Source organism: Schistocerca serialis, chromosome 12 (genome assembly GCF_023864345.2).
Source record: "Schistocerca serialis cubense isolate TAMUIC-IGC-003099 chromosome 12, iqSchSeri2.2, whole genome shotgun sequence".
NCBI lineage: Eukaryota > Metazoa > Arthropoda > Insecta > Orthoptera > Acrididae > Schistocerca > Schistocerca serialis.
The window spans coordinates 718516-734899 of NC_064649.1; the positions used below are offsets into that span (position 1 = coordinate 718516).

Consider the following 16384-nt stretch of genomic DNA (forward strand, 5'->3'; position numbering starts at 1 on the left):
ATGTTGATTCCTACATAGTAGATTCTGGGTTTCCAGAAATGACATGATACGCGAGCAAAAAACATGTTCTAAAATTCTACAAGAGATCGACGTAAGAGATATAGGTCTATAGTTTTGCGCATCTGCTTGACGACCCTTCTTGAAGACTGGGTCTATCTGTGCTCTTTTCCAATCATTTGGAACCCTCCGTTCCTCTAGAGACTTGCGGTACACGGCTGTTAGAAGGGGGGCAAGTTCTTTCGCGTACTCTGTGTAGAATCGAATTGGTATACCGTCAGGTCCAGTGGACTTTCCTCTATTGAGTGATTCCAGTTGCTTTTCTATTCCTTGGACACTTATTTCGATGTCAGCCATTTTTTCGTTTGTGCGAGGATTTAGAGAAGGAACTGCAGTGCGGTCTTCCTCTGTGAAACAGCTTTGGAAAAAGGTCTTTAGTATTTCAGCTTTACGCGTGTCATCCTCTGTTTCAATGCCATCATCATCCCGTAGTGTCTGGATATGCTGTTTCGAGCCACTTACTGATTTAACGTAAGACCAGAACTTCCTAGGATTTTCTGTCAAGTCGGTACATAGAATTTTACTTTCGAATTCAATGAACGCTTCACGCATAGCCCTCCTTACGCTAACTTTGACATCGTTTAGCTTCTGTTTGTCTGAGAGGTTTTGGCTGCGTTTAAACTTGGAGTGGAGCTATCTTTGCTTTCGCAGTAGTTTCCTAACTTTGTTGTTGTACCACGGTGGGTTTTTCCCGTCCCTCACAGTTTTACTTGGCACGTACCTGTCTAAAACGCATTTTACGATTGCCTTGAACTTTTTCCATAAACACTCAACATTGTCAGTGTCGGAACAGAAATTTTCGTTTTGTCCTGTTAGGTAGTCTGAAATCTGCGTTCTATTACTCTTGCTAAACAGATAAACCTTCCTCCCTTTTTTTATATTCCTATTAACTTCCATATTCAGAGATGCTGCAACGGCCTTATGATCACTGATTCCCTGTTCTGTACATACAGAGTCGAAAAGTTCGGGTCTGTTTGTTATCAGTAGGTCCAAGATGTTATCTCCCTACTTTCAAAGGATTCCAAACCGGGTCTACCTGCACTATTACAAGCAACGATAGCTACAGTAAGCCATCCATTACCCATACTAGAGGAAGTAGAAACTTTCATAATAGAAAAGTTTAACCTCGCGCCACAAAACAAAGTAGGTCCATTAATAAGAACAAATTGAGCAGTTTTTCCTACTCCCCTCACTTCGTTCTTTTTCCCCTTCGCGGAAGATGTAGAAGCACCAAGACTGCCGTCCACATTTATAAGTGTTTTGTAAACAAGCAATCGTCAACGATAACAAAGTTGAGCGGCTACGTCACACACTTGGTCACGTGACTTACACAGCAGCATAAGAACAAGTCACACAGCCATGAAACAAAACCCACCCACCTCCCCAGGGGTCGTAACCCCTGCAACCCACAGAAGAGAAAGATGCTTCAGTAGGTGATAAGATATTTTTTGGGAGATAAGGATCTTTATTAGGAATGGTAATATACAGTAATGTCACCTTGTACTTTAATATAACTTGATAACACACCATCAATCTTGGCCCAAACATTAATTCTTTCATTGGCATTTACACGTCTTCTGTTTCTTGTATATAATGAAAATGGTTTATCTGTATGTACTACGGCTGTACCATAATCCCTATCACCTTGTACACCAATAGAAAATGTACGATAGGAAATAATGTCTCTGTCATAGTACGATTCCAATCCTTCCCGACAAGGCTGCACACTGCCTCCAGTGTTGGGCTCTTTACTTGTCTCGTTTCAATTATGAGATTCATTTCTGCCCGACGGCTCAACATGCGAATGCTGATGGACTGTCTCGCCTTTCCATGGGTCCTGATCTGGCATTCGATAGGGATGAAGTTTTGTGTTTCCACCTGGATGTTGCCGAGCAGCGGGTTATGGACGGGTTCTCCATCACTGGGGACTGACTGGCGGCTGCTACGGGTTCTGACCCTACACTCTCCCGGGTTTTACACTGTATTCAGATGGGTCGGCCAGATTGTCCGTCCGCTAAGACTTCTGATCCGTTGCGGAACTACTAAGCTTTGTGTTACCGCCTCACGGCTAGGGATGGTGTTATCCTCCTTTCCACCGAAAATGCTTCGCCGCGTGTTATGGTACCTGCGTCTTTGCGTGCTTCGGTCTTGCGCCTCCTTCACCAAGGGCACTGGGGTGTGTCTCGCACAAAATCTCTAGCGCACCACCATGTGTACTGGCCCGGCATCGACTCTGAAACCGCACACACGGTCGCTGCCTACGGCCCTTGTGCACCACAGGCCGCCGCCCCGAAGTCATCTTTGTCACTGTGGCTTTCACCTGAGAAGCCATGGGAGCGTATTCATGCTGACTCGCAGGACCTTTTTTAGGTACTTACTGGTTTCTCGTTATTGACGCCTACTCTAACTTTCCTTTCATTGTCCGTTGCACATCGCCTACCACTGCGGCAACCACCAATGCTCTAGCTCGCATTTTCTCTTTGGAAGGCCTTCCCTCTACACTTGTTACTGATAACGGTCTGCAATTTGCCTCTTCCGATTTTGTGGATTTTTGTGCCCGTCACGGCGTCATGCATGTCACGGCCCCTCCGTTCCATCCACAGTCAAACGGTGAGGCTGAACGACTGGTCCGCACATTTAAGGCTCAGATGAAGAAACTCCTAACTACTTCTTCTGCTGCTGATGATGCGCTTCTCCAATTTCTGGCTTCTTACCGTTTCATCCCCACGGGTGACCACAGCCTGGCTGAGCTCTTACACGGCCGACAGCCCCGCACGCTACTTCATCTTCTGCGGCCTTCCACCTCACGGCCGCGGGTGCCTTCGCTTGGCCGGTTCACCGCCGACGACCTCGTATGGGTACGGGGATACGGCAGGCGGCCAAAATGGAGTCCTGGCCGCATCTTACGACACCGTGGCCGACGCCTGTATGAAATCCAGACGGACTCGGGTGTTGCAGTGCGTCATTCAGACCAGCTTCGGCCTCGAGTGCCGGCAACGCCTGTTCCAGATGCCGCTACACCACTGACGCTCGGGATCCTGGAATCTCTCATTACAACACAGTCCTCTCACCATCAAATCAGTGCCAGCACAAGAACTGATGCCACCAGCAGACGTGCCCATGCAGGAACCAGACGACCATCACCTGTCGAAGCAACTCTACTCGCCTCCTTCTCCTACGGATGCAGACACATCGCCCATGTCACCTGTTATAACAACTGGACTTGCTGCAACGGACAGATTGGTGCACGGGGCCCCAGCAGATTTGACCCCCACGTCTCCTGTCATCTCGACCCGTTATCATCGGGGACACTTCCGTTCGTACGGGAAGCCTCCTCCTCGAGACTTTGCGGCCAGTCAAGCAACACCTATGGATGTTCGCAATCTACAGGCCACCTCCATCGAGACCTGTGCAAAAAATTCAAAGGGGGGAAAAGTGTTGTGATTCGCGAATGATTGGACTTTATTATGGAAATACTGCTAGGACAATAATAATTATAGCCGGGATTTTACAGAGGATAATAATCAAAATAACCATAATCTACCATTGGCCTTTATGATTAAGAGATTTACAAGACATTCAATTTCGTTAACTTTAAATGGTGATAATGAGATATTTAAATGAGGTGAGGTGACTTATCAGTGAAGGAATGCATGCAGTTTCTTGTATATGAATGATTTTGTGAGAAAAGTCATAACAATAAACCTCCCTTTAGTCGCACTATATGAAATGTATACAAGGAACATTTACGTAACTTCATTCACATCCATTTTGTTCTCAACATCCAGTTGTGGAAAAAGTTAGGATTTGTTCACCGTTTCCTCTGCTCATCTTCCTGCAACACGCACATTTTCTTCAAGTACCCATTCCACACCACTCAGTTCCCATCTAAGGTCAACTGAAGCTAGTACAGCAACAGTAATATGCCTACTGCCGAAGAAGAAGCAAATACAATGACAGACCCACATGACCATTACTTTTACATTAAAAACAAAGTGAATAAAGGAAGAAATCCCCTCATTTTCAATGGGTAAACACAGTACGAAGGCTGATTTAGTTCTTGGCAAACCAGATTGAGAATGCTTACACATTCTACCACCACCACAGTAAAACAGCTGATGGCCATGGTCCACGACTATACAAAACAAATTAGGCTAAGTCAGATTTCTACAAAATGAAGTATTCTTAGATTTCAGAGTTCAGCATGGAGTTAAATAAAACATAAAATGTTAAGTCTTATGCACTGAAAAGTGCATAATAGGGTGGGAACAGAAATTTTGCTTTTAAAATATGGTGCTTTCTAGTGAAAGCACCACATTTTAAAAGAAAAATTAAAAGAATAAATGCTTAAATTAAAAGAATAAATGCTTTAACGTACCACCAACAGCTAAAACTTCTAACAAAAAAAGTTTTTCAGCAAATTGAGAGCATACTACAAACAGAATGCCTAGGACAAGATAAGATCCCTGGATGGGTTACATACAACAAACGACGAAGTATAAAAAAAATCGACAGGAAATTTGGACATTTCTCTCTGTTGTTGGCAAATATATATTTCCAAAAAAACCACGTTAATTGTGATGAGATGCATTAAATTTCATTTGGGGGCAGATAGGGTACAAAATTAGTTGAATCCTTATTAAAGAAATCATCTAGCTCTTTATCGACACAGGAAAATCACGGAATAGCTAATCCCGGATGGGATTCGAACTGTTGTCTCTCCGAGACACAAAGTTAACAAAATTGGCAGACAACACATGCACTGTTATCTAATGGCAATGAGGAACACCACTATTCCAGTTCAAGCACACACTTTTCTGGTGCTGTTGAAAAATAATTGTAGGGTGAACATCCAGTGGTATAGTCCTCTTCAAAATTTACTTTCCTGCAGCTTTATAACCACTTCTCAAAGACTGAAGAATGTTTGTGCTATACAAAACCATTAAAAACATTAGCCTTTAATAATCGAGTATACAGAGAAAATCAAAACTGCACAAATTATTATGTAGCAATTCAGTTATCTTACACTTCTCAGTGTTATCCAATAGCTTACATTTCATACCTTGTGAGGTGATGTAACAAGAACACAGAGCTTTAAATTTCTGTTTTAGCTAATCATCAGTGCATCACAGAGTACTGGTGTAAGGATTATGAACTGCAGCACACGGTATTATGACTGTGCAAGTTGCTAATGTAGGTCTGCCTTAAAGGGTGGGGATCATGTATCTATATTAGCTTTAAAGCTTGAGAAAATCTGACCACAATTAATGTAATTGTCAGCCACTGAAGCAACAAAACTAGATGTCTATAAGAAGTTAACGATTGTGTGTGTTTACTATTCACCTACTGGTAATGTGAACACTTTCGTCAACAAATTAACTGAAGTTCTGGAAAGGGTCCCAGCCCCTGAAACCAGCATAATAATACACTGAGACATGGATATTAACACAGATGTTGAGGGGGACATTAGTAACAGCTTCCCAAGCATTTGTGAGCACTTCTGGTGCGGCACAACTGGGAAACACTGCTACAAGGTTTTCAAACGGTGCAATTTCAACTTCAGAGCAGGTACTTACAGGGAAAATTTTAAGTGTTTATATGAAATCTCGAAATTTCGGATCATTACTGTCAGATAAACATGCAAAACTGCAAGCCTACAAAAGGATTTTCTCAAATCTTAAGACTTATAGGTCATCGGCAGATCAAAATTGGGATGAAGAGCATATGGAAATTGATATAGAAGCTAAACACTCTAAATTTCATGCATTGTTTAAATTAATTTTTTTGGAATGACAATTCCAAAAGTATCCATTTCTTCCTCTCCAGATAAAGAAGAGAGATGGACAGTTACGAGTATTCGAAAGTCCTCACTGACACAAATGTCTCACTTTCTTTCAAAAGTACCCCACTGATCCACAGTTTGTCAAGTACTATTACAGGTATAAATACAAAGGTGGATACTACTTGCAGTGAAAAAGTCGTCTGATGACAAATTAATATTGTCGCAGAAGAAGCTGAGTAGCACCGTGCTATAGTGGTTACGATACTAAACTGCTGCACGGAGGATCGCGAGTTCAAAACTCACCTGGACTGTTCGAGTACATTTCAGAAGTATCCACAAATGTCAAGAATCATTGTACTGGAATATTCAATAGCTTTATATTTACTGTACGTGTTCTGGCCGGAGGCAGTTCACTCCGCACTCTCGTACGTGCAAGTGCCGAATAAACTTTCGTTAAGTGAAGTTAGTGTTCGTCATTCATCTAATTACACCTTCTTCTACGTGACATTATTCCGGTGGAGGCGCCGGGTATCGGAACTTGTGACAGCGCACATTATCGACGGCACAGTGGCTCCCATCAGGCCACGACAGAGCCGCCGTTTACGCGGCAAGAAACCCGAGTTCGAGCCATATTCAACAGATCGCAATCTACCTGAGACAGAAGAAGAAGAAGAAGAAGAAGAAGAAGAAGAGGATGTTACGATGACAGCAACTGTGTGCCACCACATGAGACATCCTTCCGGGTTCTCTGGTGACAATGGCCAAGATCCAAACAAGTGGCTGAAAGTATATGAGCGTATAGCCAAATTTAACAAATGGGATGACACCGTGTGTCTGGCTAACGTGTTTTTCTACTTGGAGGGCACTGCCAAGCAACGGTATGAGAACAAGCTGGGGAGTATTCCAGGACGAAATGCGCAAGTATTTTGGCGACACACGACAGAAGTGCAAATTTCAAGATCAATTAAAGTGCAGGGCACAGGGTCCAGGAGAAACTACAGCAGCCTACATTCGAGTCGTCTTGGAGCTGTGTGAAACAGTGCTCCCTAGGATGGAGGAGGAAAATAAGGTTGCACATCTCATGAAGGGTGTTGCTGAGGACATGTATCAAGCCCTGCTCCTGAAGGAAGTTTTGACAGCAGATGACTTCATAAAATAGTGCCAGTATACAGAGACAAAGCACCAAAAAGGAATCACACTCGAGCAGTTTGAACAGCTTCCAAATGTCGCATTGATGTCTGTGACGCAGGAAGCAACTGATTTCACAGGTGTTCGTCAGATAGTGAGAGAGGAAGTTCAGAAGGCACTCAGATTGCACGGCGAGCAAAAAACCGAGACGCTTCGAGAGGTCATAAGGAAGGAAGTGGAACAGACATTGAACCTAATCTCTCGTCCTTCATTTCCCTTTAAAATGATGAAAAAGTCGAGACCCAGGTGGAATTACATTCCTACAATGCCGCATGAGGAACCTGTTTGGGCACTGAGGAAGACTGACGTCTGGAGGACCAAGTATGTTTCAACTACAGACGACCGGGACACGTGGTGCGCTATTGTCGAGAAAGGCGGCGGATATTTGGTGACGCCCGCGACAGAAGACAGCAGACTCATCTTAGTCGATGCCAATTCCGGGACGACAAAGATGAACAAGAAGATATGGGTGCAGGACGACGTAGGTCACCATCGCCACAAGCTAGCCGCTGGAGAGGATGCTCCAACACACCGATCAAGGTCTCCATCACCATTTAGAAGCTCCAACCAATCACGTAGCCACCGCAACCCAGAAAACCAAAGGGTGCGGCCTTCTTTTGAGGTGAGGCCGCCGAAAAGAAAAGTCCTCCGCTGTCGATCACTACAAAAATGATAGGAAACTATGTCGATATCCTCACGGATGGCCAACCAGCCCAAGCTCTTGTGGACTCTAGAGCATCATATTCAGTCATTTAGGAGAAGTACCGTCACCAGTTGCAGACCGTATTCATCGACGACAAAATATTTCTGCTGAAGGTGGCTAGTGGGAAATATGTAAAACCTACAGGAAGATGTACTATTCGTGTGGGTATAAGTGGCTATACACAGCCCTCAGAATTAATCATCTTACAAGAGTGTAGTCACGACGTCATTCTTGGATGGGACTTTTTGAAAGCTTCTCGGGCAATTATAGATTGTGGTCGCTCGAAAATTATGCTAGACGAGATGAGATACTGTGTACAGGAAGATGCGCATCCGAGTGTGCAGAGACTGTATGCTGGATGAAGTTATCATTCCTGCAGTCAGCGCTAGAAAGGTAGCTGTCACGTGTCATGCCATGCATCAAGCCAAGGGTCTTATAGTGGAATGTAAGGAAAGCATACCACTGAAGAATAGCTTGGTCATCCCAGCCTCTGTTGTCTCGTTTAAGAACGGACTCAGTTAATTGTGGATAGTTAACTGTCACCGAGAACCGCAGATCCTTCAAAGACGCATGTGCGTAGCAAACTCTGAGCCGTTAACTGAAGAACAGCTGAGCGTCGCAGAAACCTCCCATGCCGAGTCTGTGGGTGAAATTGGCACTATCACTACGAGACAAGATCTTCTAGCTCGACTATCACCAGATTTCACTAAGGAACAACAGAAGAAGCTACTTGCCATTCCTCAAGAGTTCTCTGAATGCTTCAATCCAAAGGCGAAGAGCAAATTAGACAAATCGACGGTGAAACACGGATTAGCACTGGAGACCATCAACCAATAAGCCAGAGAGCATACTGTGTGTCAGCAACATAATATCGAATAATTCGTGACGACGGTTGGTCGATTGGGGTTGAAGGGACCAAACAGCAAGGTCATCAGTCCCTTGTTTCAAGTGTGGTCCATTCAGATAGTTTGACATCTCAGAAAAGTCAGAACGATAAAAGGGAAAAGGCTAAAAAACGTAAAAGTGCAGTCGTGTCATCAATGGTAAAAACAAAATGAGGTAAGTTAGCAAGAGAGCGACCCCAAGGCTATGCTAGAGACAGGAAATATCCCACCTCTGAAGCAGTAGAGGCAAGACCACCTGCAACTTCAAAGCGTTCAACCGCTAGAATGTAGAAGTGCGTATGGGAAAAGGAGACTAAGCAATTCTAAAAAGTGATAAAAACAGAGTAAAAGGGGAAGAAAAGGGAATCTTGGCCAGGGAAGGGAGTCGGGAATCGCCAAACACAGCTTACAGTGGGAGATACCCCAACACTCACCGCCCTGCCCTAACACCAAAGTGAGATTAAAAACCTTTCACTGAGAATAAAAACCACTTTCCCGGAGGAAACTGAGAACCAGTTCGACTATCCAGGAATCGTCAGCCAACATCAAAGGTAAAGTGCGGGGAAGTCTGTACTTACTACGCAGGGCCAAAAGAAGGGGGCATTCCACCAAAATGTGGGCTACTGACGGGAAGGCTCCACAACCACGAAGTGGGGGTGGCTCATAACGCAAAAGAAAACCATGTGTCAGCCTAGTATGGCCGATACAGAGATGACACAGTGTGGTCGAGTCCTTTTGGGAGAGGCGAAAGGAAGAACGCCACGGGCCTGGTGTCACCTTAATCGCACGAAGCTTATTAGACAGGGAGGTAGCCTCCCAAGAGTTGGCCCATGATTGTGCAAAGTGGGATTTGATGTGAGGCCACAAATACACTGCAGGAGGGATTACAGAGAACATGGGGTAAGTGACTGCTCCCCCAGCCAAATTATCAGCAAGCTCATTACCTGGGATACCCACGTGTCCAGGGACCCAAAGAAAGTCAACGGAAAAAGCAGCACGGTGAAGATTAGCGAGATGCTCACGGATGGCCGAGACCAAGGGATGGTGCGAAAAACACCAGTCAATAGCCAGAAGGCCTCTCATTGAGTCCGTACATAACAAAACGCGGTTGTGTTGGGACTGGTTAATAAAGGTAAGGGCCTGGGAAATTGCCATCAATTCCGCAGTAAACACCCCACATGTAGGTGGCAGCAGATCATTTTCCGTGCCAACAGAGGACGTGAAGGCATATCCCACACGATCACCAGATTTAGAGCCATCGGTGTAGAAAACAACAGCGTCCCGAAACTCTGATAAAAGTCAGTGGAAAAAGGAACGGAACACCATTGGGGGCATGCAATCTTTCGGACCTCGGCAGAGGAGAGCTTCTATAAAGTTTGGAAGGTAGGAGACGAGGTACTGGCAGAAGTAAAGCTGTGAGGACAAGGCGTGAGTCGTGCTTGCGTAGTTCATATGGTAGAGCACTTTCCTGCGAAAGGCAAAGGTCCCGAGTTCGAGTCTCGGTCCGGCACACAGTTTTAATGTGTATATACTGTATGTATTCTGACTGGAGGCAGTTCGTGCAAGTACTGAACAAACCTTCATTAAGTGAAGTTAGTGTTTGTCATTCATCTAATTACATCTTCTTCTAGGTGACGATATATACTGCAGAAAATAAAAGCAAAGTGATGTAGGAGGTTATAAAATAAGAAACTCGAAAAGGCAGACACAGGCATAACAACATACAAGTAAAAGATGGGGGTAGAACAATGGAAAGTTCTTGGGAATTATCAAATTTTGTAAATACATGTAGCACCCACAATAACTTACGAAGCAAGAAAGACGACGATGATGATGATGATGATGATGATGATGATGATGATGATGATGACGACGACGATCTGCACAACAGAGCATTAAGGTTGCAAGACTGTACAACAAGTAAACAAGAAGTTTTCAGGCATAGGTGAAGTTACTGTCTCAGTTCTGAAGGTGTGCACAGATAGCATGCAAGCCACATTAACAACCATCATAAATGAATCTTTCACTTCAGGTGTTTTTTCCAGAATATCTAAATATGTACAAAGAGAAAAGTAATGCTCCAAACAATGAATACTACAGACCAGTTTCACTGCTGTCTTCATTCTCAAAAATAACTGAAAATCATGAAAGAGAGGCTGATAAGTTACATGAGTAAATACATCTTTAATGAATGACTGTGTTACAGGCATTTTCTTAGACTTGTCCAAGGCTTTTGACTATTAACTACTACTGACAAGCTAGAAGCACTAGGTATTAGAGGTAATGAATACGAGTGGTTTCAGTCTTGCTCGGAAAACATCCGAACTCCAATTAGAGAAAGCATATGACAGCCTCAAGGATATTTAGAACAGAGTAGTACATAACAAATTAATGTTGAAATAAAAAAACTAACAGTACACATTTCAGAATAAATAGAGGAAGCAACTCTGCCATTTTAAGCTTAGGTGATAAATCTATAGATTGTATAGCATAGGGATGAAAATAAATTGTCAGCTAATATGGAGTGAAAAACAAAGACAGTGGCAAAAAGACTCATCAGCATGCTACGCTCTTATGGTGTTAGCATCAGTTTGTCACAGCCAATGTCTTGTAGTGACATACTATGCCTACACACACTCAGTTCTTAGCTATGGGATTTTCTTCTGAAGACTGAAGGCACAAAACATGCACACAATTTTTAAATAGCAGAAAGTCCATAAGAATAAGGAGTGGCTGCAGTAGTCCGGTTCATTGCAAAGAGTGATTTTAAAAAATTGGGCATCTTTACTGCACCCAGTGAGTACATATAACAATCTGTGGTGCACATGAGGGAAAATATTAGGGTCACTACACATCAAAACATGCAATAATTCAAGGATTTGTAACCCTCTATCTCAAATTTTCACAAAACCTTGCACATTTGTTTGTACTTACAACATAGGAACATCTGCAAAATATTTTTGGTCTCAGACTATAAATTTATTTTAAATCGAATTTTAAAGGTAGTAATATTCTGATAACTGGGCTCTTAAAGAATTTCAGTGCAAAAATGGTATTTATCTACATAAATGCCCATAATTCAGGTGTTTATGAAGCTTTTAACTTGAATTTTTTTTTTTTTTTTCAGAAGTTAAGTAAGGCAAACAGTTAACAAATATCCCGTTATTGAAGTAGTAAAGTTACAAAGAAACTTTTTTAAAAATATTTATATATGTCAATTTTTGATTTCAGAAAAAGTGCAAGGACGTGGAAAAATGCTTATATCTCATTTCTCCAAGCCACTGAGAACCTGATTTTGGTGTTAAATAATCCCTTAGATTGTAGGCTTTCTAATAAAATAAAAATTTTAACGTGTCTTCTGCTAATTGACACACACCTGAAATCAAAATACTTTTTGCTGTGACGGAAAAAGATCATTTTAAGTAAGTTCAGCCATTCACTGCCTCAGATGCAATGGTATCAAAGTAGCCTATTTAAGTATAACTCATTCTGGGGAAGCAAGTTAATTTTAAGTGTGAAAACTTATTTCCTTTCATTTGACTAATTAAGTAATTTTTTAAAGATTATTCTATATATATATGATTCATGTGTTCAGGCAACATTAAAACAATGAAATAATTGCTGAAATTCTTGGTTGAGAATAAGTGACATGCAACACTTAGACTATTTGGCCTCAGTTACTCTCTGTCTTTCTCCGAGACGGGTCATATCTGTTTGTCGTGGTGCCTGTATAAATTACGTTTTAAGTGAATTAGTGCTCAGTTAATTTCAATGGAAAATGTGATTCATGCAATGTTGGAAAATTACTAAAAACATCATGTCATTTTACAACCTGTACCTTCGTATAAAAACTCTACAAAAATACAAGAACTGAGTGAAGACCAATGAGATTTGGTATTGCTGTGATTAAATATAAACTTCCCACAAGATCAAGAACTACATTTGTTTAAAAAAAGACAGCTAAAACTTTCATCACAAGCAATGCATATTACACAATTAAAGGTTACTTAGTGGATGGTAATGAAATGGGGTACTATAGTACCTTGTCACATTTCAATACACGGTTATGATTTCGGTTTCCCAAGGTTCATATGTCAAAATATAATGCAGTAATATCGGTTTGCTGTTTTTTCAGGTGGACAGTCGAGAGGGGGCTGGAATAACCACTGTCATCAGATGGACTTATCACAGTTGGGCACTAACCTGTTAATAGTTTTAAAAGTTTAATTACTCTTTCTTGATGTGGAATGGCCCATCAATAAATATTGCACTAATAGTTCCATACATAATCTTAGAACAAGAGTCAGTTTAGAGTTACATTTATTGCAGTTGGCAAAAATATTGTCTCTATTGAGGTCGAAGTAGACTGACAGTGACGTCATCTGGACGCGTATAACAGGCGTATGTGAAACAAGTTAATTGCTGGATGTTTTTGCCACCACCCGATTCTGATGTGACAGTTCTAGTGTCATTCAAAGAAAGTCTATGGTCAATAGTGTGTGAAAACCTAGATTATACTATACTGGTGACCAACCTACCAAGTATAGACTGGGGTGTTTACGGATTCAATGTGGGGGATACAGCAGGCAGTCATGAGAAATACTTTTGAACATGTTTTCTGAAAACTGTGTTACTCGGCTAGCTTGCCAACCCACATGCAATGGACATATCTTAGACCTTGCAGATAGAAATAGGCCATAGATTATCAACAATGTCAGTATAGAAATGGGGATTATCGTTCATGATGTCATAATAGCAATTACGATTATGAAAGTAAATAAATCAGTCACGAATGCTGGGAGAGTGTTTCTACTAGACAGAGCAGATAAGCAGTTATTAACATCTCAGATAGTGAGCTGGCATCACTCAGTTTCAGTAAGATGGATGTAGAGGAATTTCTATTTGCTGAAACACATTGATTTCTACTCACGTCATGTACAAGCAGCAGCAATTCTGCAGTTACAAGCGACATTATTTAGATGGTTATAAATTACCACAGATTTTTGTAGTAACAAAAAAGTAGTGGCTCTCTTTGTTAAAGAGACATTGCAGAGTCGAGAGCGGAGTCTGAAACTGATTCAAGGGGCACAGCAGAATTTTCTCAGTCCAAAAGTCATCAGTTGGTGTCTTAGTGGAACTGTTTTCTATTTCAAGTGATCAGAAGCAGTCCAGGAGTCATCAGCAGTTCTCCTGGATCATTAAGGCAAATTTCAGGATACTTCAGTAATCTAGGATATAGCCCAACTCCTGTCAGTTCTGTAAATCTACGGTTACTACAAGTACAATTAGTGTAACACATGGTGAGGAAATAATAAATTGGGTAGAAACCTCCATATTCATAGGTGTCCACATGCACTGATAAGACTTTGAATTGGAAAGAGCACATTTTGGAACTCAAAAAACAACTTAGGTCAGCCACATTTGCACTTAGAATGATTGCAAATATTAGAGGGAGACAAATCAGTAATATGACATACTTTGTATACTTTCATTCAATAATGTCATATGGAATAATATTCTGAAGTAACTGATCTTTAACGAAGAAAGTCTTTATTGTGCAAAAACATGCTACACGAATAGTATGTTATCTCACCCATGATCATCTTTTAGACACCCATTTAAGGAATTGGGTATTCTGACTAGGCTACTGCTTTACGGTATATTTATTACATAATGAAGTTCGTTATAAATAATCCCCTACAGCTCAAAAGGAACAATGATGTACATAATTACAATACCATTAGAAAAAATGGCACTCATTACTCCACATTAAGGTTGCCTTTAGCACAAAAAGGGCTGCCACAATACTGCAATATAAATTTTTGATCAATTATCAGTGATATAAAATGTCTGACAGGCAGCAAAGTGTAAATTTAAGGCAAACTGAGAAATTTTCTCCTTAACAACTTCTCCAATTTCGCAGAAGAATTTCTATTACTGTATTGTGTAAAAGATTGTGGGTAGGAATTACTAACTCAACATCTATGTAGGCCTATATTTTTGTAAAAAAAAAAAAAAAAACCTTACACTTGTTCAGAATGTGACGGTAAAATGACTCGTTCCACATCTTTACGCCTGATGGTGCAAAATAATTCCTGGAACATACAACTACCTATCCCCTTAAAGTAAGATTGTATGCTGCATTATCTGTTAGGCTTAATGATTATCACTGTGTTACTTTCTGAAATCCTAAATCATTTTAGGATTATTCTTGGATGAATAAAAGTAAATAAATAAATGAAAAGTATCATAACAATCAGCATTAACCTAGGTAGCACCAATCCACACAAATATCAAGACGCCAAAGTTAACGCAAAACTGACAATGTGTGTTTCTAATCACGCATTTAGAACCAGATACGTCCACATATGCCTACACTAACCACCTTTGTTCAATTGTATAACATCATCCTCGAGGCTTTCCATCTCCCTCGCCTGTTTATCTTCTATTGGGCAACCAATTTCTCATCTAATAACCGGTACAACTTACACTTCCCGCGGACATGTAATCTCGTCAAAGAACTTCAAGTGAACCACAAAGAGATGCTATTTTGTCTAAAACTGACATGGTGAGACCGTGGCTTTTCACAGTCTAAGTGTACGTTTACACCAAGTGGCTGAGATACTAGTTACAGCGCTCCTAGCGGCAACCAACGCTAACTCGGCCGCCATGTTCTCCTTAGTCAAAACATTAGGAAAGCTTTACTGTTGTTTGTGTTGGAAGTGTGTCAGCTGTTGTGATATTACTGCAATATTTAACTTTTCTAGTTGACTTTTTTGTTACAAAATATAAAGTCAACATGCCTGCAGTGTGTTCAGCGTTCAACTGCACAAATCGCAGCGATAAAACAACAAATATTTCATATTATAAGTAAGTATATTAGCACCGAAATACGACACGCGTTTTTTAATGTTTATTAAAGAGTCATTTGCATTGGAACTGTAATTATGCTTAAGACAAATGCAGGAAGTAATTTATTTATCGTTGATTACAGATTTCCTTTAAAAGATAAGGAAATTACAAAAAGATGGGTTATAAATATGAAGCGAGAAAACTGGTTTCCTACTACAGCCAGTTACCTCTGTTCAGCTCATTTTGAAGAGAAATATATGTACCACACAAATGTCCAGAGGCGCCTTTTGTCAAAACCAGTACCTACTGTCTTTAACTTTCCACCACATATACAAAAGCAAGATAAAGTATTACGACCACAACCCAGAAAGCGATCTTTCGACAATTTGCAAGATAGTGCTATTACAGTGACATCATTAGCACAAAGTAAGTCAATAATTTAATTTTACTCCGTGTTCTTAATTACTTTGAATTACATACTTTCTATTATAATCTTATGGTGTAACTCTGTTATAAACTTATGATGTAACTACATTCTTTCAGTGCCTGTCGGACCCACATCTGTTTCTGCTGACCACAATTACTGTCTACCAAGCCCTAAGAAGTTGAAAACACAATATAACAGAGTACAAGCAGAGAATGTGCGACTAAAGAAGCGGATAAAGTAAATGAAGCAACTTAGCGTACGAAACAAAAGAAGAATAGTGCAGTTACAGACTTTAGTTGCTGGTTTGAGAAGAAGGTTATGTAGTTCAGTTTCTGATATGTTAAACAGTGAACATGTAGTTGGTTTGTTGAAGGAGCTATTGGAACTTCAGTGCAGTGCTAAAAGTATGCCATTATTCTCAGCAAATAAGGAAATTTGCCCTGACCCTACACTTTTATTCTGCCAAGGCATACAGCTACTTACGAAAATTT

The 16384-nt window shown here is 41.1% G+C and overlaps 2 protein-coding genes across 7 annotated transcripts in view; one reads left to right on the forward strand and one right to left on the reverse strand.

Moving 5' to 3' along the window:
• The window catches only part of LOC126428319 (uncharacterized), a 52229-nt gene extending 37014 nt beyond the window's left edge, over positions 1 to 15215 (reverse strand). For 2 of the 6 annotated variants that reach the window (XM_050090256.1, XM_050090253.1), the window contains exon 1: positions 15000 to 15148. In XM_050090256.1, coding sequence (XP_049946213.1) covers positions 15000 to 15039 — 40 coding nt within the window. In that variant the 5' untranslated portion in view covers positions 15040 to 15148. Of the gene's footprint in view, positions 1 to 14996 lie in introns of all 6 variants that reach the window. The other 4 variants (XM_050090254.1, XM_050090257.1, XM_050090255.1 and 1 more) reach the window with 4 other exon arrangements.
• A 166-nt stretch (positions 15216 to 15381) lies between these two features.
• On the forward strand, positions 15382 to 16144 carry LOC126427910 (THAP domain-containing protein 1-like). The gene is made up of 3 exons (XM_050089803.1): positions 15382 to 15484; positions 15609 to 15892; positions 16010 to 16144. The coding sequence occupies exons 1-3, from the start codon at positions 15414 to 15416 to the stop codon at positions 16132 to 16134; spliced, it is 480 nt and encodes a 159-aa protein (XP_049945760.1). The 5' UTR covers positions 15382 to 15413; the 3' UTR covers positions 16135 to 16144.
• The last annotated feature ends 240 nt before the right edge of the window (positions 16145 to 16384 follow it).